Here is a 23,885-nt window from a genome sequence, read left to right on the forward strand (position 1 = left end):
ACTAATGCCAGTCATCGCTTATAGCTGGGCTGCTGAAACAGAAAAGCCTGGCTGCATGCAGAAAACGCTTTCCTTCCAGATCGAGACTATGGCCTGTGCCCTGTTTCAGTAAATCTCTGACACTCCTTTGGAGGAGTCCTAGGCAGGTGATGGCCTCCTGACTGCCTAGATATTGCTTTGTCCAGTGGAACATCCATCAGGTGCCAGGAGGAGTCCTGTGGGCCAGGGCTTTCATAAAGGAAGGAAAAAGAAATGAGTATTTTTGTTGCTGATAGTAAACCAGCAGCACGGTGGAGACAGCTCACGCTTTCCCTGCTTCTTGGCTAATCAGATTCCTTTTAATTTACACTAATTGATTGGCTCCTGCTTTATGGCTCTCATCTGCTTTCTGGACCTCTAGTTGAGTGAGTTGTTGTACCAGCACATGCTTGGTTTGGTTAGGACTGGAGCATCTTTCTTGTCTTTTTCTTCCAGCAGTTAAACAGTATTTGCTTGTTGCTGGGTGATGGCTGGAGGGCAAGCTTGGTTGGCCTGGTAAAGGATGCTTGGTAGGAGATTGCTCGTTGTATTGTTCAAGGGCTTGGCCCTGTGTCTTGAAAGGAGTTTGGTGAAGATGACTGGTATTAGCTGAAATGAATTAAGTATATAAAAGGCTACTAAAATGTGCTCTATTTGCTGTCTCTCTGTACAGGGAATTTCTTGTACCATCCCCTGCACTGACACCATCAAAAGCGGGAGACCAGGTGAAACAGCTAGCCTTCCTCTACCTTTGATTGGTTTTGTCTACTAGTAGACCTATGTAGGAGCTGATCATTTAAACCATTGGTTTTCTCCAAGTTCTTCCTGGCTTGCTGGCAATTTCCTGAGAGTGAAGGGAATAGTTTAGGTTGCGCCAAAAATTATCCAGGGCCCAAAGGTGAGGAAGAAAAAGAACACACGTCCCTGTCCTAGCGATGGCCAGAAATGGTTCTTTTGAGCATTCAGACCCCTCTTGATGTCTGCTGTCTCCTGCCTTTTAGGACCAGAGGGACGTAGTATCACTGTTTGCCCTTTTTTTAGAGTGCTGCAATAGCCTGGGATCGGGGACAAAGTTCTTTCTTTGCCACCATGCAGCTGTTGTGGATCTGAAAGGTTCTTCTTTGCGTGAGTTCTTCTCATTGTCTTCAGCAAATGTTTTGTGGTGGAACTTAGTTTTGAGCTTTATTAACTCCCTGTTGGTTTTATAGGAGTTCTCTGTATGTCTTATAGACCCAGTTAGCAGAGATGTTGCTGATGGTAGCCCAGCCGGATGTGAAGAGTAGGTGCAGTCATCTAGAGCCTGTTATCCTTCAAGGCCCCTTCCCACTAGGTAGGAGGTTGGGCTGGTTTCCTTGGGAGACTCTTGCAAATTTGTTTGTGCCAGGAGAGAGTAATGTGAGCTGGTCAGTGTCTTGAGGGCAGGACATGTGTGGAGGCTGCTTTGTCATCTCCTGGTGGAGATCTGTCATTAAATACAAATTAATTGTTAAAGTGATGGGGGAAGCAATCCTCACTCCTTCTCCCCACAGACATCTGCCTTGGTCTGTGCCTTCCCAGACCTGCTCTGGGGGTTGCTGGCCAGCAGAAAGGTGCTCCAAGAGCAGAGGGCTGGTGCTGGGCAGGGCTGCTGTGCTGGGCAGGGCTGCTGTGCTGGCAGCCCGGGACAAGGGGGTGCTGGCGAGCAGACTGCTCCGTGGCAGCTCCCTGCTTCCCCAGGTGTGGAAGTCCAAGCTTTCAGACTTTGTTTCCCACCCTCCCCCTCTTCCCATTTTCCCCCTCTTCTCCTCTCCTTGCTCTCCCGCTGAGTTGATGCTTTTCCAGGAATGAGCTGTACTGCTGGCCCAGCACATTCCACAGCAGCAGCGCTTTCTTGGCAGGAGCCTCGCCTGCTGTTAAGAAAAAGCAGGACTGACTTGGCGTCCCTCAGCTGAGGGCCAGAAAAGGAAGGCCTGGTCCTACCTTCCTCATGGTGCGTGCAGAGCCTTCCCAGACATCGTGTCCCTCTCCCTTGCCTGTTGCATATGTGCTAACGTCCCCCCAGCAGTCCTTGGAGCCCTTTGCAGCTCCTCAGTCGTCTTAACTGGTGTGAAGTCCCTGGGTATTGCAAGGGAGCTGGTCTAGAGAGGGGTGGGTGACTTCTGTGGAGAATGGCAAGGAATTCCCTGTGGGGCCCAGACACCTCTTCCAGGAACTTCTTGATGAGATGTTGCGCCCTTTGTGCTTTGCTACCTGCAGTAGCTGGGTAAACCCTTGTTCCACCTCTCTGCACAGTCTCATTCTCTTTGTTGGCAGGAGCTGCTGTGTTGCAGCTCTGCATTGTGGGCTCTTCCCACCATCCGTACCCAGATGGAGCTAAGCGTCACAGCAGACCAAACCTGCTCCGGTTTGCTTGCCATCTCTCAACATATATATGAACCATAGCAACTGCATCGGGATTTTACCATTTCATACACATGTCTCTGTTCAGCTGAGGCCTCTGGGCCTGTTTCCTATCCCACCTCAAATACAAGGCCAGCTTTTGGTCACTGCTATGTCTGTGGATGTCTCTGTTCCCTGAAGGTCATTTCTGCAGATGTTTAACCTCAAATCTTTCTTTCTCACGATGAGTCCCTGCACTTGTATCCTTGTGTTGGGCCATGCAAGCTCTTAGAGTTGAGGAGCTGAAACTGAGCTACCAGGGTGAAGATCGTGGCTGGGCTTCCGCTGGGAGTTCCCGTTTGTCCTGATTTCCAATTCAAAGAGACTGAAAGTGTCACTGAACCTTTGGGGGCCTGGAGAATGCTTCCTTTGATGATGTCTCTAAATGTCCTCCTGGGGGTTGGAAGCATCGCTTGGGCAGGGCGGGATTAATTAGTGTGGAGGTGCCTCCTGCAGTCCCCGTGCAGCTTCCTCCTCCCAGTCGGAGGACAGGCCTGTTGGGCTTGTTTGCAGAGCGATGCTGCAGCCAGATGGTCACTCTGGAGATCAAGGAGGGAGGGGCCACCAGGGCTCTTGGGCTCACTTCGAAATCAGGCTTTGCTGTAGGTTTGCTTTGATAAGTGCTGCTCCTGGGCAGGCCTGTGAGGTCGGGTGGCTCGTTCCTAAATGCCATTTCTTTTCCAGTCTTTGGACTAGATGAACAGAAGGTCTGTCCTCTGTCATCTCCCACCCAGTGATGCCTGTAGGACTGAGCACAGGTCCAGCTGGTGCCAAGCACCTCCTGGACAGCGGGGCTGTGGTTGTCCTGGTGGATGTCCAGTGGAGCGGTTGCAAATGTGTTGATGAGGGGTTCTTGGTGAGAACAGTTGCCATCTTAGATGTCTGTTCAGCCCCTGCCTGAGTGACTGTGGGGGGGAAAGCACAGCAAGCTGTGTGGTGCACGGGGAGGCTGTGGGGCAGCAGCGGTGAGCGCGGTTGAGGGAGGCTGTAGAGATTACAGCCTGAAAACGAAAGAGGCTGTTCTTGTGCTTTCACTCATGGGCACGATGTCCCCGCTTCTGAGGAGAGTGGATAGTAGCTTGAAATGGGGTGACCTGCTCCCCGAGGAATCCTTGTAAAGCTCCTGTGATCTGTTAGGAGAGCAGAGGTGGCCTCTCCTGCTCGAATGCAGAGCTGTGTTACTGTTGTGTTAGCAGGACAGCTGGTTTGTGCTGCTTCATTCTTAAAAAAGACCCCAGGTAAAGACAGTGCTGCAGGGGAGCTCACATTCACACAGGGTGCAGGGACAGATGGGAGGACAGCAGCTCCTCTGGGGAAGAGGGTCTGACAGAGCTAAACCACCCACAAATCTGTGTTTCCTTTTTTACCCTGTGCTACAGCATAGAGGAGCAGTAGAGAATACCCTGTCTGGAGGCTCAGGAGGGAAATTAAATGGGAGAGTGATGGTTTCTGTTTACACTCAGAGAGCCCTTCTCACCCCAGTGCACCATGCAATTTGTACCCTGTGTACTCCTCCTCCTTGCACAGGAGGTAAAAATACAGTGAGGAAGACCCGAAGAATGCCCTGGCTTATGGAGACAGACAACTCAAATCCTCTAATCCTGTTTGATGCGTGCTGTTTGCCTGCGAAGCCCAAGGTCTCGCCGATACATGTGTGTACTCTTTGGTTGGGCCTGTAGCCCTTGGGGGGATTGTACCCCCATGGGAAGCACACGTGTCATGTCTGGGCTTAGTCTAACAGGCAAGTATTTCCCATCCAAAAATCCCAACTCTGTTGGAGAATTGCCCTGTCTAATTTTCTCTTCTGGTGAAATGGCTGCAGAGCTCGTCCCTGTGGCCCCAGCATTTGATTTTGCAGAAGGGAGGAGGATTTTGCTCTAGAGCTAGGAGGTGCTCACATTTGGATAGTAACACATGAAGGTGCTTCCTTTTGCTCTGCAGCATTATTAATCTATACAATCATTTGGCGACAAGACATCCCTGCCCTAAGGGGTGTGTGCTAAAGGTCTTGAAAATTAGATCACATTTCTGGTGTGTAAATCCCTGAAGCTTGTGCTATTGGGTAGAAACGTTTCCTGATGGATTATGTTTGATTTTTTTTTTTTTTTTTTCTTTTTTCATGGTTCTGTGGGCTGTAGGAGATGGGGGTTGTTAAGGTCAGAGGAGTGACCTACCTAATCTGTGCACCTTTGGGGGGTTGTAATAGACGATTACGTTTAACATTGAATTTCTGGGCTTTGCAATGTTGGAAAAAATGTTGCTGTTCTGTGAAGGTCTTTCCTCTCAATAATTGAACAAAATTAAGGAAAAGATCTTACTTTTTTTCATCTGCTCTACTAGCTTTTCATCTTTTTACTGTGAAATTGTCACTGCTCAATTGTTTTCTCAATCTTTGCACCTCCCCTAATAAGACTCCTTTTCATCCTGGCCATCAAGCTGTCTAACACGCTTGAGGGGTCCCCTTCCCTCACCTCCCTTCTTGGTACTGGCCCCCCCCACCTCCAGATTCAGCTTTTCTGATCACTGCCGCGTCCTGTGATTGCTTCTCTCTGAGTATCCTCCCCATTGCAAGCCCTTAGATAGGTACGTTGGGGGACGGGACTGCCAGAGATGGCAGCGATTGCCGCTGAGCTCCAGCTTGCATCCGCATCTGAGGTTCAAATCCTCCTGCCGGAGCCTTTGTCAGTGCCTCTTGGATTTCTTCTTTCCCTGGGCCCGCGTTACTCCATCCGAGTTCTTCGCTGGGACCCCGCTGTGGTTGGCGGGTCCCGCTCAGGAGAGACCAGAGCTGGCTGAAGCTAGAAACTCCCTTGTATCCGCAGCCTCGCCCGGGCTGGAGGCCACTGAGGGGAAATGGGGAGGCTGGGAGTGCAGCAGCTGCGCTGGTAACGGCTGCACAGCCCGGGGTCTCTGACACGGCACAGCCGTCTCCAAGGCTTGGGTTTTATGGCCTCCTTTCTCTCCTGTGCACGCTCTCTTGTTCCCCACCTTCCCTTCATTCCTAGGACGTGACTCTGTGATATAAAATACCCTCTAATTTCCTGAGCCGGGCTGGGGCTCCCCGGAGAAGGCAGCGTCTGCCCGCCTGTCCCTCGCCTGCCTCTGCATCCTTGTTCCAGGCTGCCGGCTGCTCCTGCTGGCAGCGAGCAAGAGGGAAGCTGGGAGCGTGGCATCTTCCCAGGCCGTGGGGAGAGGGTCTGCCGGCTCTTCCGGAGAAGGCGGTGGGAGGGTAGGGATGGAGCCAGGGTTGGAGCTGGGTTTCCTCCGCTTCCCTCCCTGCTGCCGGGGCTGCCCCTTCCCCTCCCCCAGCTGCATAGGAGCAGATGTGCTGCTTGTGTCAGCCCTGGCAGCCCCCTCTGCACACCCCAGCCGGGCTCCTGCGGCAGCCAGAGCCTCGTCTCCTCCTCCTCCTCCTCCTCCCCGTGTCGCTGGGGATGGCGGTTGAATCATCCGCCCACTCGGCCTGCCTCCCCTGTAACCCTCCCTCCCTCCTTCCTCCCTCCCGCAGGTCTCTTTGTTGGAAAATTCAAGGCAGATGAGTGCTGGGGAGCGCTGGGCCTGCAGCTTGGCTGCAGCATGTCGGCCGGCCCCGGGGACAGGACGGGGGCCAGCGAGCGCCTGTTCTGCTGGGCGATTCTCCAGGCAGAGCAGCAGCGCTGAGGGGGCTGGACCCACGCTCGCCTGGGCAAGGCTCAGGCTGCCTCTCCATAGAAGGGGTTTTTCCTGGCCACCGTTCCCAGCCATGTTGTGCCCAGCCCCCAGCAGGACTTTAAACATGGGAAAATCTGAAACCGGGTTGCCCTGATGGATGGTAAACTAAAAGCAGTCCCTTTGAAATCAGCCTTGGGCAGATGTTTTCCCTGGGCTGTGGTGGCTCCTGCCAAAAGGAAAGGCTTTTAGAGAACCGAGAGAGCCTGAGGTCCTTCTGGGTATGCTCTTTCAGGATTCCCGGGTTCAAACCCCATCAGCTGGGGGCTCTTCCCAGCACACTCACAGGATGGTTTTCCCTCCCAGCACATCCACAGGACAGTTTCATCTCATGGCTGCCTCCCCATGCAACCGCGGAGGAGAAACGTGGCACCGCTCACAGCTCCCCCAGAGGCTGCTCGGTTGGTGGCTTCTGACGTGAACCTGCGGTCTTGTTCGTGTGAGAAGTGTGACTTGAAGAGAGTGGTGAGAGGTGGGGGGAGGAAGGCTGCAGCTCAGGGCTGAGGCTGGAGAGGAATGCGGGCACAAATAGCTGGGACGGTGCAAGGGATGACAGACGTGAGCAGGGCTGTGGAGATATTCCTGCTTGGCATGTGCCTGACTCCAACACTATCAGTTTGTGCTCTGTAGAGTCTAAATATACAATCCATTGTGCTCTGGCATCTGGGTGATAAATAGCGATAAATAACGTAGTGGCTGGGGAAGGAAGGAGAAAACTGCTCCGGGGTGGAGCTGACCCCTGGGATGTCTGGGGCAGCAGCAGCGTAATAGGAGTGACAAGGGACCAGCTCTCAGGACAGAAGGAGCTTGTTCTCCATCGCACGTTGCAGTTGAGGGTGGGTGGGGGGTCTTGGGGGTTTGGTTTCCTCTGTCCCCACTGAAAGTGGAACAGTTCATTTGTGCTTAGCGGTTGGTCACCTTGACCCTGCAAATATATCACCCTGTCCCTTCACCCACAGGCAGGGCTCTGTGTCCCTGAGCAGGCAGCACGCAGCACTGAAAATTGGCTCTGCCTGAAGTTCTCTCTAGGAATTGGATGAAGTCCAGGCTGCTGGCGACAGTATGAATGGATGCTAGTACAGCCAGGCCAGGGTGCGTATGTGTGTGCTTGGAAGTGAGGAGACAACAACTTGCCTGCATTGGAAAGGGTTGGCGTGGGCACCGAAGAGGACGGGTCCTGGGGAAGACTGCCTGTGTTTGATACTTGTCCTGGGCTGCAGGGGCTGGCACAGGGCATGCTGAAGAAGCATTAAGCCAGATGGGTTTTAATCCATCCTCACTGCTCTTTCCTGCTTTTTCCTGCTTCTCCATCTGTGCAAGAGGAATTAACGCACATCCTCGGAGTGGATTAGACTGCTCAAACCGTGACCACCTCATCTGTGCCTTCTGGGGATGGGTAGCATTTGTCCAGTCCCTTTGCTGGCTCTCCAGTTTGGGGCAGGGATCATGAGTGCCAGCTGCCAGCAAAGACGTGGCAACGTGCTGCCTTTCACCCTGTGGGACAGCCCTTTGCTGAGCGTGCATGACACTGGAGCAACCAGTGTGGCTGGCAGGGTGGAGTGAGCCTGCTCCCCGGGTTTTGGTCTCCCAGCACTGTTCATTTGCCTTTTGCTGTTGCCTTGTGAGTGTTGGCGAGCCTTGCCATCCTGTTTTCAGTGACCGTTTGGGCAGCTGTTGGCACACCAGGGAGCACAGCCAGGAGCCCAGAGTACCTGTTTCTCCGAGCCGCAGCGTGCTGCAACTCGATGGCAGTGCCTGAAGTGTGTGGCGGTCTGGGGCAATGGGTCACAGCTCCGCGTCCCACACTTGCATCCTCTTCAATTCTCTGTGAGTTGGGAACTGGCTTAGGGACCCTTCAGAGCTGTTGATGGGATCCCACCTCTGTGTACTCTGTTAGTTACTTGTAAGCTACTTCTTTTAATACATAATTTCCTTTGGTTTCACATTCGTTCTTTTGTTCTTTTTCTGTTGGATTCTTTTTTCCCCCCAAATGTAATTTATTCACTGTTTAGTTACTACCTTATTTTTTTAAGCACAATATGTGTCAAGCTACCTTAGATATAGCTTGGAAGGGGAAATTAATATCACAAACTACTTGTAAGATGTCTTTGTATTAAATAAGAGTCCTTAAAATGTTGTCATTGAGTGGAAAAAAAATGAGCTTGTTAAATCCTGTTTTGCCATTAAATTTGATTTATCAGAGATGGTATTAATTGAATCTGGTGAATTTACAAGTTGTTTTGATTGCAGACTCACTGTGGAAAAAGTATTTAGGTGCCTGGTGATATTTAGAAATAATAAATTTTCTCTCCAAAGAAAACTGATGTTTTTACTGTTGGGGAAAAAAATTTGTCAGGGCTCCCTCCACTGTGAAGACTGATAATAAAGTAGCTGTTTGTGTAATGCGGGAACATGACATTGTAGCACAACTATGAAGCTTGAAGTGATGTTGAAATATTATGTACATAATTAAAAGGCAACAATAACATTTGGGAGGCAGCATGTTTAATGTCTTTCACTTTCATCTATTAGAAATCTCTGGCATAGGTTGTGATTCTTTCAGATCATTATAAAGAGATTTAAATTATGTATTTTCTTTAGAAGTAAGCGAACCGGTGGATTTCATTAGAAATAAGCAAACTGGTGGAAATGTGCATCTGAGATTTTTTTTGGACTGATTAAAATGTGAATCGGGATAAAACAGCTGGGTGCACATGGGAGAGCCTGCTCTGCCCTTGTCTTCTCTCCAACCTGCCAGTCATGGCTGTGGGCATAGGAAGCTGTAGCCTGGCAGCAGGAGGGAGCTGCCAGTCCTCTCCCTGCCCCATCCCCAAGCCTGGGCCTGGGCTGCCTGTTGTTGGGTGCAAACACCTGCCTGGGAAAGTCTCCTTTTCCTCCGGAGTCCTGGACCCAGCCTTGACTGCCTCCTCTCCCCTCTGCAGGGTGGTGAAAGAAGAAATCTCCGATGACAATGCCAAGCTTCCCTGCTTCAACGGCCGGGTGGTGTCGTGGGTAAGCAAGCCCTTTGCTTCGGTATCTCGCTGTCTGTTTCTGCTCTCTCTGAAAACCACTCTTTGACTGCATAGTGCCAAGTAAGGCACGGGAATTGCTCCCTACTGTTGAAGTGCTGACTGCTAATGAAGCTGATGAGCTGGATTACCACGCTCCAGTCCCTCAACTGGAGAGGGGGGCTGCGTGGTGCTGGGTTCCCCGTGCCGGGGAAGATGTGGGATGCCTCTGTGGAGAGCTCGCGGTCGCTGATGCCTGGCAGAGGTGACGGTCCCAGCCTGTCCGCAGTGTAACCCATGTGCCCCTACGGCAGGGTCAGCTTTCCAAGGAAAGTCCTGCTCCGGTGACTGGCGCAAAGGGCTTAAGTGACTTTAGTGCTGGTGAAGCGGACTGGATTTGACTGCCCTGAAGACTAAAGGTACTGCCTGGGCAGCTGCAGGACAAGTTTCTCCCTCTGTGCCATGCCATGCACATGCTCTGTCCCTTGCCTGCATGCCTCCTTCCGCCCCCAAGGGGACCCTTTTTTTGGGGAGGACGGGGGGAGGAGGGGTATTCAGTCTCCATAGCCCGTCATCCCTTTTTCCCCTCTGCTGAGCTGCAGTTTGGGCTGATGAGGGTGTGTGGATCCATGCCAGGAGCAGAACCAAGACCCAAATGCCTTTTTCCAAAGGCCACCAGATTAGCCCCTAAACAGTGAAAATCCTCAGCAAATCAGGCTAGGTCGAACCTAATGCTTCTTCTATTCCTGCACCAAACAGCTAGGCCTCGTCTGGGGGCCATGAAGCAACTGCGTTTTGGGAGGGAGGGCAGGGGTGACAGGACCGGGCGGGCACCCTGCTGCCAGGCTGGCTCCTGCTGGGCCGCTGGCCAGGGGAGCAGCGCGCAGGCTGGGGTCCTGCACCGGGAGGAGAGGGTGCGCTGGGCTCCCACACAAAGAGCCGACAGGCCCGGCGGCCGGACGCCTGCCGTCCTCCCTCTAGCGGTTAGCCGGGCCTTCGGAAAACAGCCCCTCCGGCTCTCCCGCTGCTGCATCTGCCTGAGACATCTCCCCACCTCTCCCTTTCCAGCTGCTGTTTGTTTTCACCTGCTCTGTGGGGAGTCCCTGAGTCTCCGAACCCTTTCCATTGCTCTTTTTTTACCTGGCGTGCTTTAGCTTGTGGTCCACACGTCCATGCAGCTGCTGGCTTTCCTTGTAGGGACTCTCTGGTTGCTCAGTGTGAGTGGCGTGAACCGGGTGCAGCTCCATCTGATCTGACCGGGGCACTGCGCTGCTGCTCTGGTGTGCTGGCTTCTTGTGGGGCAAATGTGCCTGGAGTTAGCACCGCTACCAGCTCTTGCGCACAAAGGGTGACGGCAGCGTCAGAGACCTTTATACACAGCTGATGATCCCTTTTTCTATCCCTGCTGAGAGTCTCCTTGTCCGTGGGTGGTTTGGGGGCTGGAGGGGGGAGCACTTGCTTTGCTGCTTCTGCCAGACGGGCTGGGATGAGGCTATTTTAGGAACTTGGTACTAATTTTAGCTAGAGGGAAAGACGGGGGCTTGGATCCAAGTGAATATTTCCTGACAGTGCAAGAGGCAGGAAAAGTGCAGGGTGGTTATCAAAACCTTCCCTGGAGGAAATCCCAGCCCCGGGAGTGTTAGAGAAAGGCAGCATCAGTCCCCCTGCTCGGGAACACCCCTTCTCCTCTCCTCAGTGCTGTTTGACAGCTGCCTGCAGCTATTTCCCTCCGTCCAGATCTATTTGCCTGGTCTTGCCTTGAGATCTTCAAGCATAGAGTGTTATATGACTTCTCCCTAGGCAATGCTGGCCCCTTCTAGCATCTCTTCTCACCTGTGCTCCCAGGCAGTGGCTGCCAGAACAAGGATGTGGCTCTCAGGGAGTGGGATGTATCCTGGGAAGACAAGTCACTGGGAAGGTGCTGGGAGCAGAGCCGGGCATGTGCCTGGGGCGTGCTGGAGGGAGGGAAGCTGAGCCGAGTGTGAGACAAGCTGGTTAGACAGTTGTGAGAGCAGGAGCCGTTGGGCTTGTCCTGGGGCTCGTGGGACGGGCTCTGCAGCTTTTGGCACCCCAGGGTGTTCTCTGCCCTGTCTGCTGCCTTCGTTGTGGCTTCCTCAGGATTGCTCTGTCTTCCTTGCCACGGCTGCATCCCTTTCTCTGTTCCCAGTGCCTCCCTGGCAGCAGACCTCTCCCCCCCACCCTAATGATGATCTGTGGAATCCATTCCCCCCCTTTATCGTGGTTTCCCCAGTTCTCCGAGGTGGGCAGGGCACAGCTTTGTGTTTCATCAGTGATGCTGGGAAGTGCTCAGGACCTGTGTAAACAGGCTGTGCCTCTAGCACCTGGGTTGGCATCTGGTCCTGCCTCCATGTTGCACATGTGGTCCCGTCACCAGCAGGCAGCAGAGTTGCCTCTGCATTTATGCTGTGCATTACAGTTTGGGCAGCAGCTATCAGCTCCCTTCCAGCCCGTGTTTCATGATCCTTCTGCCCTGACTCACAGTGGGACATCCCTTACCTCTGTTAGATCAGACCTCTCCTGTAATGGCTGATGGCTTGGCAGTTGGTTCAAGTACACAGGTTGAGACCTGACCCCTGTCCTGGTCTCCTCACCTCCCTGGACTGGCTCCAGGCTGACCCACAGCCTGTTTTGTCTGGGGTGGATCAAGGCACTGGGGCCTGCGGTCCCTCCCTGACACTGGGAGAGAGCCAACCCCCCTGCTTGCCCATGCTGTGCAGGGGACCGATGTGGTGCAGACATGAAGAGCATATTTGAAAGTCCTTAGAGATGGAAATTGGTCTTCCCTTGCTTGAGAGCTCTAGCCTGTCCCTGGGAACTCGCCCCCTGGCCAGGGGAGAGCTCCTTTCTGGGCCCTGTCGCCTCTGCTTTGGGCGTCCCTGAATGTCTCTTGCAAGGAAGAGGCTTTCTGTTGCTTTGCTGCCTGGCCCTATTGAAATTAGCCCTGCTCAATGTGGCTTGAAAGTGGGCAGAGCACAAACCTGGATAGGGAGTGATGCTGGGGAAACCACTTTCCGTTCACTTCATTTGAGCTATCCTCTACTTCATCCCACTGGCAAGCCCATTCCCCCTGGGAGAGGCTCCACCTCATTCCCTGAGCCCTGAAATTCATGGTTTATTGTAGAGCCAGAGGCACAGATGTAGGTGTGCCTGGGCAGCCCCAAAGTGTGGCTGGTATAAATAGTTCCCGGGTTTTGACCCTTTATTGAATTTACGCACTGGGGAAACTGCTGAGCTTCCCAGAGGTTGGCTGGAGGCTATGCCCAGGCCACTTAGCTGGGCACAAGCTGAAAGTTTGCAAAGTACTTGTGGAAACTAGAAAAAAAAGTATGTTTTGGAGTCTATTTCAAAGCTAGCCTCAGCCCTGAGCTCTGTTAGCCCCAGTTCCCATCATGGGCTGGGAAGGTGAAAGTCCTGCTGGGTCCCACAGCTCGAAGGCAGAGGTGTAGAGGCTGGTAAAATTGAGAAAATGACTTGTAGCTGCCTCTTCCAATGTAAGAGGAACTAGGGGAATCCACTCCTTGCCACAGGACGTGCTAAAGGTTACCTGAGCATAAAAATTGTGCAGCGTGGGTGTGCAGATGATGTCAGAGTCTCCAAGCAGGGCTGTCAGGGACCCGGACTTCACCGCTGGGTCAGGAATTCCTGAGCCACAAATAGCTGGCGTCTGAGAAGGCATTGAGGGGGAACGTTGCTACATGCTTGGCCTGTTCCATACCCGCTCCTGGGCATCTGCTGTTGTCCACCGTCAGAGATGAGATGCTGGGCCAGGCAGGCTTTTGGCCAGCTCGTTTGGCCACTCTTGTAAATGTTTTCCCAGTGCCTCAGCCATTTCATTCTCTGTCTCTCGTCCCTCCAGCTGGTGTCTGCAGAGGGTTCCCATTCAGATGCTGGCTCGGTCTGTGCCGATAACCAAACAGAGCTGCCACCCTCCATGGAGCGCACGGGAGGAATTGGAGACTCCAGGCCCCCCTCTTTCCAGTAAGTTACCTGGACACCTGTCCTGGTTTCTGAGGATCACCCACAGTGATTTTGCTGTAAATCCAGACCAGGGGCTGGGATACTCCTACCCAAATTGGCAGGGATCGCAGCCAGCCAGAGGGGAGGAGGATGGGGCTGGGAGCAGATTCGAAGTGGAGCTGCATTATTGAACAAGCAAGGGCATGCTGAAAATAGTGCAGGGAAGTTGGCAAAGAGCTGGCACAGCTTCCCCCGGTCCCTTGCCTTGCACTCATAGATGTGCTGTGGTTGTTCCCCACTGCCTCTGCTCCTGTCCCTCAAGAAGGAGACAGCTGATGGCTGGAGGCTCATGCTGACCAGCATAGAGGTAGAGAGAGCCTGCTTAAGTTGTTCCCTGTTGGTCATGTTTGTTTCTTTTATCTCATTGCAGCCCTAACACTGGGGGGAGTCGGGAAAACTTGGACAATGAGACAGAGACAGACTCAGTGGTGTCATCGCAAAGGGAACGCCCTCGTCGGAAAGATGGGCCTGAGCATGGTGAGTGTCGGTAACACGGAAAGAGCTCTGCACGGCGTGGCTGGGGCACGGTGGGGGCACCAGCTCCAGACATGGGGCAGCTCTGTCTGCTCTGCAGAACCTTCCCAGCTTGGAAGGGCTGTTCAGTGATCTGAGGCTGTAGCCTCACATCGGAGGCAGGAGCTAACACCTATGTTGCATCAGAGCTTGGTGTTGAAACCTTTGGGGGCAAAGGAGATGCCTCCTGTGGAAGCCTCAAGAGCAGGAGACAGCAGTGCCTCGATCTTTCTTAGTTGAAAAGCAGAGTGTGCTGTAGCCTTGCCACTCAGTGCTGCTCCTTGCTCTGCCAAGGAACCAGTTGCAAGTCTTCCACAACTTTAGCAGCATTGTTCCTAGTGGCACATCAGCCACTTCCCCATCCTGTAGTGATAGAAGAGGTATCCCACAGAAGATAGATCTGATGCCAGGGTGGACTCAGAGCCGGCTGGCACTAGATGGGATTGTCTGATGGCCAGTTTCATTCTGCAAAGGCTGCCGTGAGCCCTGTGGGAAGGAGAGGGGTTGTTTCCCTGTGGCCTGTCTCAAGCACACTGAGTCTTGTCTTTTCATAGCACCCAGGGTGAATGGGACAGTGAAGGGAGAGCGGCGCCGAGACCTGGGCGGGTACGAGAGCTCCTCCACGCTCATGAGCAGTGAGCTGGAGACCACCAGCTTCTTTGATTCAGATGAAGATGACTCCACCAGCAGGTAGGAGAGCTTAGGTCCTGGAGGAATGCTAGCTTCCCCTTGCCTCCCAACATAGAGATGCCTTTGCAGGCCACAGTAATCCTGGGCTCCAGGGTCCTTGCTCAGACCTGCCTCTGTCCCACGTGTCACCCAGCAGCCCCCTCTGCTATTGTCTGTCCCCCATGTACAATTTCTGCTCCTCTGCCCCTGCAATCCTCTGTTCCATCCTCTGTGCCATTTCTGTGGCTCTCTTGCTGCCAGAGCCAACACCCTGGCAGCAGAAGAGCTGACTCTCGCTTTTGCCTCTAGGTTTAGCAGTTCGACAGAGCAAAGCAGTGCTTCCCGTCTAATGAGGAGGCACAAGCGACGCCGGCGGAAACAGAAGGCTCCACGCATTGAGCGGGTATCCAGGGGCCGGGTGTCCTGGGGAGGGCAATGCAGGGCAAGATGGGCTGCCTGGTGGATCTCCTCACTCAGTGCTCCAGGGCTGATCAGGGATTTGGCTGTGCTTGCTGTGGGCCCAGCTGGGGACAGGTGGTGTCCCAGTGCTGAGACTTCATGAAGTGCTGTAAACCTTTCCCAGGCCAATGTAGCCGCAAGAGCTGGGACCACAGACCTTGTCCTGGCTGTGGAGAGGTCATAGGACTGTGGCTGATGCCCTCTGGCTCTGCAAAGCTTCCAGCGTAAGGCTGGAGTTGTGGGTGGTGGTTGTGGTGCCACAGGGAGTGGCAGGGAGCACAAGTGGAGGGAGCTGGGGCTGGGAACGTTACTGAGGCATAGGAGGACATCTCATGTTTCACTTATGTTGCAGTCATCGTCCTTCAGCAGCATCACAGACTCCACCATGTCCCTGAACATCATCACGGTCACGCTGAACATGGGTGAGTGGGAGGTGTGCATGGAGCCTGCAGTCCTTCCAGAGCAAGATTGGGTGGCAGAGAGGGGACTGGGGAAGGGGCAAAGAGAACACATGCGGGGAGGAGTGAGAAAATGGATTCTGCAGGAAAGTGGTTTGTCTTGAAGCATTGGTCTCTCAAGAGTTTTTCTGCATCCCAGGACATCTCTCTGGGGCAGGAGTGCAAGCGACCGTCATTAGCACGTGGTTTGTCTGAGGTTAGGGTTGCTTGTGCCTGCTGCTTTATGGTGTCTTACTTCTTTCTCTTTCCATCCTTGCAGAGAAATACAACTTCCTGGGCATTTCTATTGTGGGACAGAGCAATGAGCGTGGGGATGGAGGCATTTACATTGGCTCTATCATGAAGGGCGGCGCTGTGGCAGCTGATGGCAGGATTGAGCCAGGAGACATGCTCTTGCAGGTACTTCACGCCCACATACCTCCATCTTTGGGCCTGGGAAAGCAGTAAGAAAAGACCCAGAAGCCTCCCTGCGCACTTTGGCAGGCTAAACCCAGGAAGCTGCGCTTGGAAGAGGGAAGCTGAGTCACTGCTGAGCTGAGTGGGGAGCTTAGCCTCTGGTCACATCTCTGGGACTCACCTTTTTGCGTTGTTTGCAGGTAAATGACATCAACTTTGAGAACATGAGCAACGATGATGCTGTGCGGGTGCTGAGGGAGATTGTGCACAAGCCAGGGTAAGTACTCAGGTTGTTGCGCTTGGGGTGTGTGAGTTTTGTCTTCCAGCCACCTCTGCCAGTGGCTCTGCAGAAGCCCAGAACTTGTGGTTTTGGTGTTGCTTTGACTCCTGGGTTTTCATGCCTAAAGCGAGAATTGCAGCCAACAGAATGGTGGTGAATTGGGGTCTGTGCCCCTTTTTTTGTGGGGATGCCGTGTCATTAGGGTCATCAGCAAACCTCAGCAGGATCACATCATTTTGTCCATGCCATGAAGGAAATCCATAGCTGGAGGAGGACAAGGGCACTTTGCTGGCAGCTTCTCCCTGTCTTGCAGGAGACAGCCAGCATACAGCGTCAGCATCACGCAGGGGTTTGTGCCACTGGGCTCTTGTTCTAACTCACCTTTTTGTTGCAGGCCCATCACCCTGACGGTGGCCAAGTGCTGGGACCCCAGCCCGCGGGGCTGCTTCTCGTTACCCAGGAGTAAGTGGATAGCTGACCCACCCTTAACGCTGGTGCCCAGCTCATGTGAGAGCCCTGCCTTAAGCACTTACTTGGTTGTTGTCTTGTTCCTCCTCTGTGTGTGTGACTCCATGTGGCACTGAATTGGGGTTTGATGGGGTTTCAGCTCTCCTGTTAGGAGGCTGCTATGTCCTATTCCCAGGCCAAAATGCCCATAAGCCCAGCCCTCCTTCCCACATCACGCTGGGGACGCGTTTCACTGGGGCAGGGGGGTCACTTGCTCGGGGCGCCAGAGGAAAGAGAAACCCCCCCTTGAGCCATAGGGGGATCTCTCCCTCTGCACCTCTCCTGCTGACCCTCCCTCTCTTCTTTCTCTCCCAGTTGCTCCCCAGCGGATCTGGGCTGGGCCAGACTCTCCATGCTCCGATCCGGGTGAGTCCCGGCAGATGCTGGGGACGGAATGGGCTGTGCTGAGTCCCTGTCCCTCCCCAGAGGTTGATTTGATGAGGGGATCACTTCTTATAGCTACTGACTGACTCTTTCTTTACTGCAGGTGAGCCCATCCGGCCCATCGACCCGGCAGCCTGGGTGTCTCACACGGCAGCGATGACTGGCACCTACCCAGCGTACGGTATGAGTCCATCCATGAGCACAATCACTTCCACCAGCTCCTCCATCACCAGCTCCATCCCAGAGACCGAACGTAAGTCCTTGTGCCTCCGTGCTCCACCCGCTGCACGGCTTCCTCGCCTTCACTGTGTTGTAAAGGGAGCAATACATCTGCTTAGGGACAGCTGGGATGGGCAAGGCCTGCCCTGCCAGGGGACTAAGAGGGAGGCAGCTCTCACCAGGCAGGTGCTTGGATCAGTGGGAGTTCTGGCTGGGTGAATTAATACCACCTTTTTCAGCCTTCTACGTAAGGTGAGTATAAGAGCCTGGGTGCAATCCAGGAGCTGTGGCAGGAGCAGAGGAAAGGCTCAGAGCAGTCAGGAGTTACCGGCTGAGAGTGCCAGACCAGAGGGAGTCAGCTTGTCCCTGGAGCAATTGCCCTCACAGACAGCAGATAGGGCAGGACGGGGGCAGCTGGGAACAGAAGGCCTTGCAGTGGGGCAGGGTCCTGCTGAGCACAGGGCTCTCTTGGTTGCTTTCTGAAGGTTTTGGGTGATTCTAGTATACAGAGCCCTGAAGGCAAGGGTTTAGAGAGCCAGGGCAAAAAGTCAGGAGTTTGTTGTAGGTTTGTAAGGAGCAGAGAATTCCCTTGCTGGGCTGTGTGGGCTCACTTGGCAGCTTTTGGACCTCAGCTGCTTGGGACTGGTTGGAAGGAAGGAGACTCTAGCCCGGGTTTTGCACGAGGTGAAATGGCTGACGTGGGAAGGATAACATCGTAAGGCTGGAAGGGGGGTTACACAGCATGCGCCCCAAGGCTGTCTGCAATGTATTGTTCCCTGGCCCATTCCTCCTGTGTGTGATGCTTCCATGTAGCCCTGTTGTCTTTTCTGTTCCCTCTCATCTCTGCCTCCCTTCCCTTCGTCCACACCACAGGCCTCGATGACTTTCACCTGTCCATCCACAGCGACATGGCCACCATTGTCAAAGCCATGGCCTCACCAGAGTCAGGCCTGGAGGTGCGTGACCGCATGTGGCTGAAGATCACCATCCCCAATGCCTTTATTGGTAAGAGACTGTGCTGCCTGCAGCAGAGGCAGGAAGTGGGGAACGGGTGGCCTGTTTTCCAAGCAGATGCCCAAGGGAACATCTCTGTCACCATAAACTGTTGACCAGGCCAGAGTCACAAACTGAACGTGTGGCTGTGCAGTCCCTTTTCACCTTTTGGCCCACTTTGTCTTGGCTCCAGTGTGGCCGACTACCTCAAGGGCCACTGTCTTCCTCTCTGCTGCTGTATTTAACTCTGATGTTTGGTGGCAGGTTCGGATGTGGTGGATTGGCTCTATCACCATGTGGAGGGCTTTACAGACCGTCGTGAATCCCGCAAATATGCCAGCAATCTGCTGAAGGCTGGCTACATCCGACACACCGTGAACAAGATCACCTTCTCTGAGCAATGCTATTACATCTTCGGGGACCTCTGTGGAAGTATGGCACTTGGCGTGGGTGGGAGGGAGAGGATGGAGGGGAGTTGAGGTCCTGCAGAGCCCTGCTAACACTGTGGGGACGTAGCTACCGCCATTGCCATCAGGCTGGGCCCCTTGTTCTAAAGACCTTGTTAGAGAGTGAGGAAGAATATCCCATCTCCCTTGTCATGCTGCTGGGGTGGTGAAGTTGGAAAATGACACTGTCACCTACTATGTGATCTTTTCTCCTGGGCAGCCGTAGCAGAGTCTTAGCCTTTACTGACTTGGTCTCCAGGCTCTGAACTTCCAGTGCTGGCCAGGGGGTGCTGCTCAGATAAGAAGGATGGGGGAAGTAATTGGCAGGGTGAGCTGTAGTTCTGATGTGGTCCTTTCCCACCAAGCTGGTCTCTGGTGGCAGCTCGGACTTGCACAGCCTGGCTGTTGTCCAGCCAGGAAGCCCAGATGGTTGCATTGACTAGCAGGGAGAATGCCAACTTCTTGTGTCTCCTTGTGTACCCTACTCATGTTCATCAGCAAGGGTGGACAGGGAGCTGCTTCATCACACGTGGTTGTCTTTCCGCTTGGATTAACCCCTCTTCTCTGTTTTCTTGCAGACATGGCTAACCTTTCTCTTCACGATCATGATGGCTCCAGCGGCGCCTCCGATCAGGACACTTTGGCTCCGCTCCCCCACCCAGGAGCCGCACCCTGGCCTATGGCTTTCCCATATCAGTATCCACCGCCTCATCCATACAACCCCCACCCCGGCTTCCCTGACCCAGGCTACAGCTACGGAGGGGGCAGTGCAGGCAGCCAGCACAGTGAAGGTGAGTGAAAAGGACTAAAATATGCCTGCAGGTGGGCAGGTGCCCTGTTCAGTACAGGGAAGCAGCAGGAAAAAGCTGCCTAGGCAAGGCCCTATGTGTGGGGGGAGCCAGGGCAAAAGCCATCTCAGAAGGGTTGTGGGACTCAGAGTTGAAAAGAGACTGAGAGCACGGACTGTGCTGGCGGATGGCTGTGCTGCAGCGTGCTGTAGTCCTCTCTTGGCTAGGGGAGCATCCTTTTTTCCTGGCTCGTCTGAGCTGTCACCTAACCTTGCCTTGTGTGCTTCACAGGGAGCCGGAGCAGCGGTTCCAATCGTAGCGGCAGTGAGAGGAGGAAGGAGAGAGAGAAGACTGGGGAGTCCAAGTCAGGCGGCAGCGGGAGCGAGTCGGACCACACCACGAGGAGCAGCATGCGGCGTGAGCGTGCGGCCAGCGAGCGCTCGGTGCCGGCCAGCCAGCACAGCCAGCGTAGCCAGCACTCTCTGGCTCACAGCATCCGCAGCCACCACAGCCAGCAGTCGTACGGGCCGCCCGGCCTCCCCCCTCTCTTCAGCCCCCCCATGTTGCTGATGCCTCCACCGCCTTCAGCCATGGGGCCCCCTGGGGCGCCGCCGGGCCGTGACCTGGCCTCTGTGCCCCCCGAACTGACAGCCAGTAGACAGTCCTTCCGAATGGCCATGGGCAACCCCAGTGAGTTCTTTGTGGATGTAATGTGAAGCGCCCGTCCCCTGTCTGTCTGCTGCCCCTCCTTCCCCCCTCCATCCCCGTCGTTTGTCTCCTAGGACCAGCCCTGGCTTCACCCCTTGTTTTTTGGGTTTTGTTTTTTTGGTTTTTTTTTTTTTTGTCTTGATAACGAAAAGAAAAAAGGGAAAAAAAATAATAAATGGAACTAAACCTTGATTCTAATCCCTCCTCGAGCGGGGTGGACGGGCCTGGCAGGCCTGCTGGGTGCTGCCAGCCCATCCCGCCACCAGACTTGTGTATTGCCGATGGTAATTCCCTCCCGCTGTCCTCTCTAACCCCATTAATCTGCATCCGTCCCAGCGCCCTGTGCTGCTTGCCCGTGTGTCGCTGCTGCCTCGGTCCTTCCACCCTAAACATCTCTTCTTTCTTTTCACCCTTTTGTGTTTCTTCTATCAAGCAGCAAAGAATTACGGGGTGTTTGACTTTCTCTGAGCCTGCCGCCCGTGGGGGGGAGAGCTGGAGCGTGGCGTGGCCCGACAGGAGGACACGGAGCTCCAAGGGCGCTGGGCATGCGTGGCGCTGAAGATGTCTTCTTTCCTCCCCCTTGCGGAAGACGCCCTGCCCTTCCCACAGCCCTGAGAGGGGAGCGGGGACCAGCCTTATATATGCGTTTTAAATCCCGTTGTAGTTGCCTTTTGGCTAATGCATGAATGTTCCAGGGCTTCAGTGCCTCCGAGGAGTGGAGAGGTGCTGCCGCTTCCCTCTTGCCTCCCTCCTCTTGCCCACACATTGGGCCAGGTCCGAGCCTGGCACTGCCCCATGGCAGGACCCTCCTTTACCTTGCCCGGGCCACGAGTCTCGGGACTGGGGCCGTACCTCTTGCATTCAGCCTGGAGCAGCGGTGGATGCCTGTGCACAGTCTTGCACAACTTGGGGCCCTGCACCTGCCCTTGGGTACTTGGGGGGGGTTTGAGGGCAGAGTTCTGCTCCCTCCGTCCTGCTCTTTGCCCTCCTGTCTGTGACACGCTGCTGCCTGTCCCGTTTGTAGGGGCTGTCCCATGCCTGGGGCTGGCAGTGGCAGCTGTGGCCTCCCTCTTGCTGTCACGCTGCTGCTCAGCAATGTGACATCTTCAAGGGCCTGGACGGAGTTAGAAGGCGAGGGAGGGGCACAACTGGTTTGCTTTCATGCTTTGGGGAAATGTGGAAGTCCCCTCTATTTGCCCTATGAAGGGCCCGAGTCTGCTTCCCTCTCTGCCCAGCACCGTGAGCACTGCTGGCCTGGCTGCCGGGAGGGATGAGGAGCTGGGACGGAGCTGGGACGGCCCTGCTCCCTCCAGGCTGTGAACGGTGCCTGGTGGCCGCACGAGCTCCCCGGGAGGGAGGCTGCAGCCCAAACTGTGGCCTCTGGGCTCGGTGCCCACAGATGTGTCAGGACAGTTGAGTCCATTTGCTCTGGCGCTCCCTGCCCTTTTTCCTTCCTCTTCTGGGTACTCAGACGTGCCTCGGGCTGGGGGCAGCTCCCTTCCCCATGCCCAGGGCCAAGCATGGTACAGTACAGACACGCTCAACCCTGTTCCTGTTGGTGCTGGTGTCCCGGCGCCCTCTCCTACTGCCGCGCCGTGGCTTTCTCTGTAAGCGTTGCCTCCTTTTGTCTTTCTTGTGTTTGCAGTTTTTATATGCTGGAGATGAAATGTATTTTTGCTCCTTGGGGGTCTGCATTGCCCCTGCTACCCCTCTGCCAGCTCTCACGTGCCATCAATTCATCTCCCCGTGACTCCCTAAAGCCTCTCCTTTCCCTCTCCCTGCCGGAGTCAGTCTGCCCAGCGCCCACTCTCTGCCATCCTCATGTCCCCCGATCTTGGCACCAGCAAGCTGCCGTCTGTCCCCCCCCTCTCCTGATGCCACCCAGCAGCCTCCTTGGCCACTGCTCACGCCCTTGCCCTACCCTGCCTGCTGGGTTTTATAAAAACAAAACCAATCTCCTTGTTTTTATTTATAAACATAGTTTTATTGGACTCCTGCCTTGTGTTGGGTTTTTTTTTTCAGCCTCCTTTTCTGTCCTGCTGCCTTTCGCTCTGCAGCGAGATCCCAGTGGGACGAGGGCACCCTGTGCCAGAGCCTGTTTTCCAACTGACTCGTCCCGGGGTGCCGAGGGCTGCTGCGGCCTGAACCTGGGCCGGGCCCGGCCTCCTGCTGCCGCCGCTCTCCGGTGCGGAGCCTGGCCGCGGGCGCCCGGTGCTCCCTGGGTCTCCCATTTCCAGCGGGTGCACTGAGGGGAGAATTGGGGGCAGGTCTGACAGCGGGCACCGGTGCAGCCCCCCTCGGCAGCGGTGCGTGGAGGGGGAGCGGGCGAGCCCCGGGGGTGCCTGTGCGTGGGGCCAGCGCCCTGGGCAGTGCTGGGGCCGTGGGAGCCAGCAGCCCCGTGGAAGGGCACGGTGACTTCAGGCCTCTACGGCGGGAGAGCAGCCTCCCTGCCCGGGCGCACCCCTGTGCCCTACAGGCGGTCCGCACGCGGACCGGGGAGGAGGGGAGGCCCCACGCCTGGTGCCCCGGCGCTGCCGCTCGCCCCTCGGGTGGGCGCGGTGGCCACGCCGTCTCCCCCTCCCGGACTACAACTCCCAGCACGCACCGCGCCGCAGCACTACAGCTCCCGGCAGGCTCCGCGCGGGCCTGCCCTTCCCGCCCCCGCCGAGCAGCGGCGCCGCCGGATGCCGAGCCCCGCCTCCCCGCGGTGGCGCATGCGCGGCGGTGGCGGGGCGCGGGCGGGGCATGCGCGGCGGCGGCTCTGCAGTGATAGGGGGGGCGCGGAGGGAAGGGGGGGCGGCGGCCGCCATCTTGGGCGCTGGGCAGCGAGCGGTGGCGGGCAGCGGCAGGTGAGGTGCCTAGGGTTGTCCTCCCGCTCTCTGGCGGCGTGTGCGGCCCGCTTCCCTTCTCTGGGCGGCTTCCTGCAGCGGGGCTTGCTCTGCAGCCGCGCCCGAGCGGTGGCCGAGCTGCCGTGGGTGGTGGCTCCCTCAGCGCTCGCCGGGGGTGGGGGTCCGTGGGCCTACCCCGCGAGGCGTGGCGCGGCCCTGACAGGCTTGGGGGGGCCCTCGTGCGGGGCGACGTGCCTCGACGGCTGCCCTTGAGGAGGGGAGCGGAGGTGCCCCCCGGAGCCGGGTTGCCCCTTGCGGAGCCGTATGGGAGGGAAGCGGGGCTCCCCCGGGGGTGCTTCCCTCAGCCCACGGTGAAGAGGTGCTGGGCGACCCCGGCCCCGCCGGAGCTGGCTCATCCGCTCGCACGTTGCTTAGGGGTGAGGGGGGTCATTAATTGCTTGTGTTAATTAGCTATCTGTCTGGAATACCTGGGGTGGCAGTCCTGCGGTGCTGAACCGGGTGAGGGTGGGGACAGAGTCAAGCTCTGTATGTGGCACAGGACGCCTAGGCCCGCACAGACGTGCTAGGTCAGCCTGAGCAAAGGTCTTGTAGTCGGATAAGGCAGGAATTGCCCCTAAATTATTTGCTTGTACTACTGATACAAACGTGAATTAGCTAGGTCATGGCTTGCACCCTCTAGCTTCCTCCCTGGAAAACCTGCTGAGGCAGAACGTAGCGCTGCTGATGCTAAACTGTGCTTGTTCTGAGGCTTAAAATGGGCTAGTATCCAACAACTCTTCTAGATGTGTTTCCACTTCCATTCTTCCCTCAGCTAGGTTTTTGGATTCAGTAAAGCTGCAGGAAATGCAGCCTGTGTTTATCGTCCAGTGCAGTTGACTTCTCTCCCCACTAGGAAATGACTCGCTTTTGATCTAGTCTTTTCCCCATAAGCTGTGTGATTCCATGATCTCTTTTCTGCTTGCTTTAGTATGACAAAGCTGCTGTCGAGTTTTAGCCTCAGGCTGCCAAAATCTGAGCCTGGAACTT

General features: G+C 55.4%; 2 protein-coding genes across 6 annotated transcripts in view; both read left to right on the plus strand.

Moving 5' to 3' along the window:
• DVL3 (dishevelled segment polarity protein 3) overlaps positions 1 to 22,001 on the plus strand; it is a 33,571-nt gene extending 11,570 nt beyond the window's left edge. The window contains exons 2-17 of one of the 5 annotated variants that reach the window (XM_072867801.1): positions 9,087 to 9,156; positions 13,030 to 13,151; positions 13,561 to 13,667; positions 14,258 to 14,393; positions 14,682 to 14,775; positions 15,184 to 15,253; positions 15,549 to 15,688; positions 15,886 to 15,962; positions 16,360 to 16,472; positions 16,788 to 16,838; positions 16,960 to 17,109; positions 17,949 to 18,080; positions 18,333 to 18,500; positions 19,093 to 19,305; positions 19,594 to 19,992; positions 20,447 to 22,001. In XM_072867801.1, coding sequence (XP_072723902.1) covers positions 9,087 to 9,156; positions 13,030 to 13,151; positions 13,561 to 13,667; positions 14,258 to 14,393; positions 14,682 to 14,775; positions 15,184 to 15,253; positions 15,549 to 15,688; positions 15,886 to 15,962; positions 16,360 to 16,472; positions 16,788 to 16,838; positions 16,960 to 17,109; positions 17,949 to 18,080; positions 18,333 to 18,500; positions 19,093 to 19,305; positions 19,594 to 19,992; positions 20,447 to 20,478 — 2,074 coding nt within the window. In that variant the 3' untranslated portion in view covers positions 20,479 to 22,001. Of the gene's footprint in view, positions 1 to 9,086; positions 9,157 to 13,029; positions 13,152 to 13,560; positions 13,668 to 14,257; positions 14,394 to 14,681; positions 14,776 to 15,183; positions 15,254 to 15,548; positions 15,689 to 15,885; positions 15,963 to 16,359; positions 16,473 to 16,787; positions 16,839 to 16,959; positions 17,110 to 17,948; positions 18,081 to 18,332; positions 18,501 to 19,092; positions 19,306 to 19,593 lie in introns of all 5 variants that reach the window. The other 4 variants (XM_072867802.1, XM_072867803.1, XM_072867805.1 and 1 more) reach the window with 4 other exon arrangements.
• A 764-nt stretch (positions 22,002 to 22,765) lies between these two features.
• Positions 22,766 to 23,885, plus strand: part of AP2M1 (adaptor related protein complex 2 subunit mu 1) — a 32,631-nt gene continuing 31,511 nt past the window's right edge. The window contains exon 1 of the mRNA XM_072867807.1: positions 22,766 to 22,859. The gene's annotated coding sequence lies outside the window, so the exon portion shown is untranslated. The remainder of the gene's footprint in view (positions 22,860 to 23,885) is intronic.

Source organism: Ciconia boyciana, chromosome 7, assembly GCF_034638445.1.
Source record: "Ciconia boyciana chromosome 7, ASM3463844v1, whole genome shotgun sequence".
NCBI lineage: Eukaryota > Metazoa > Chordata > Aves > Ciconiiformes > Ciconiidae > Ciconia > Ciconia boyciana.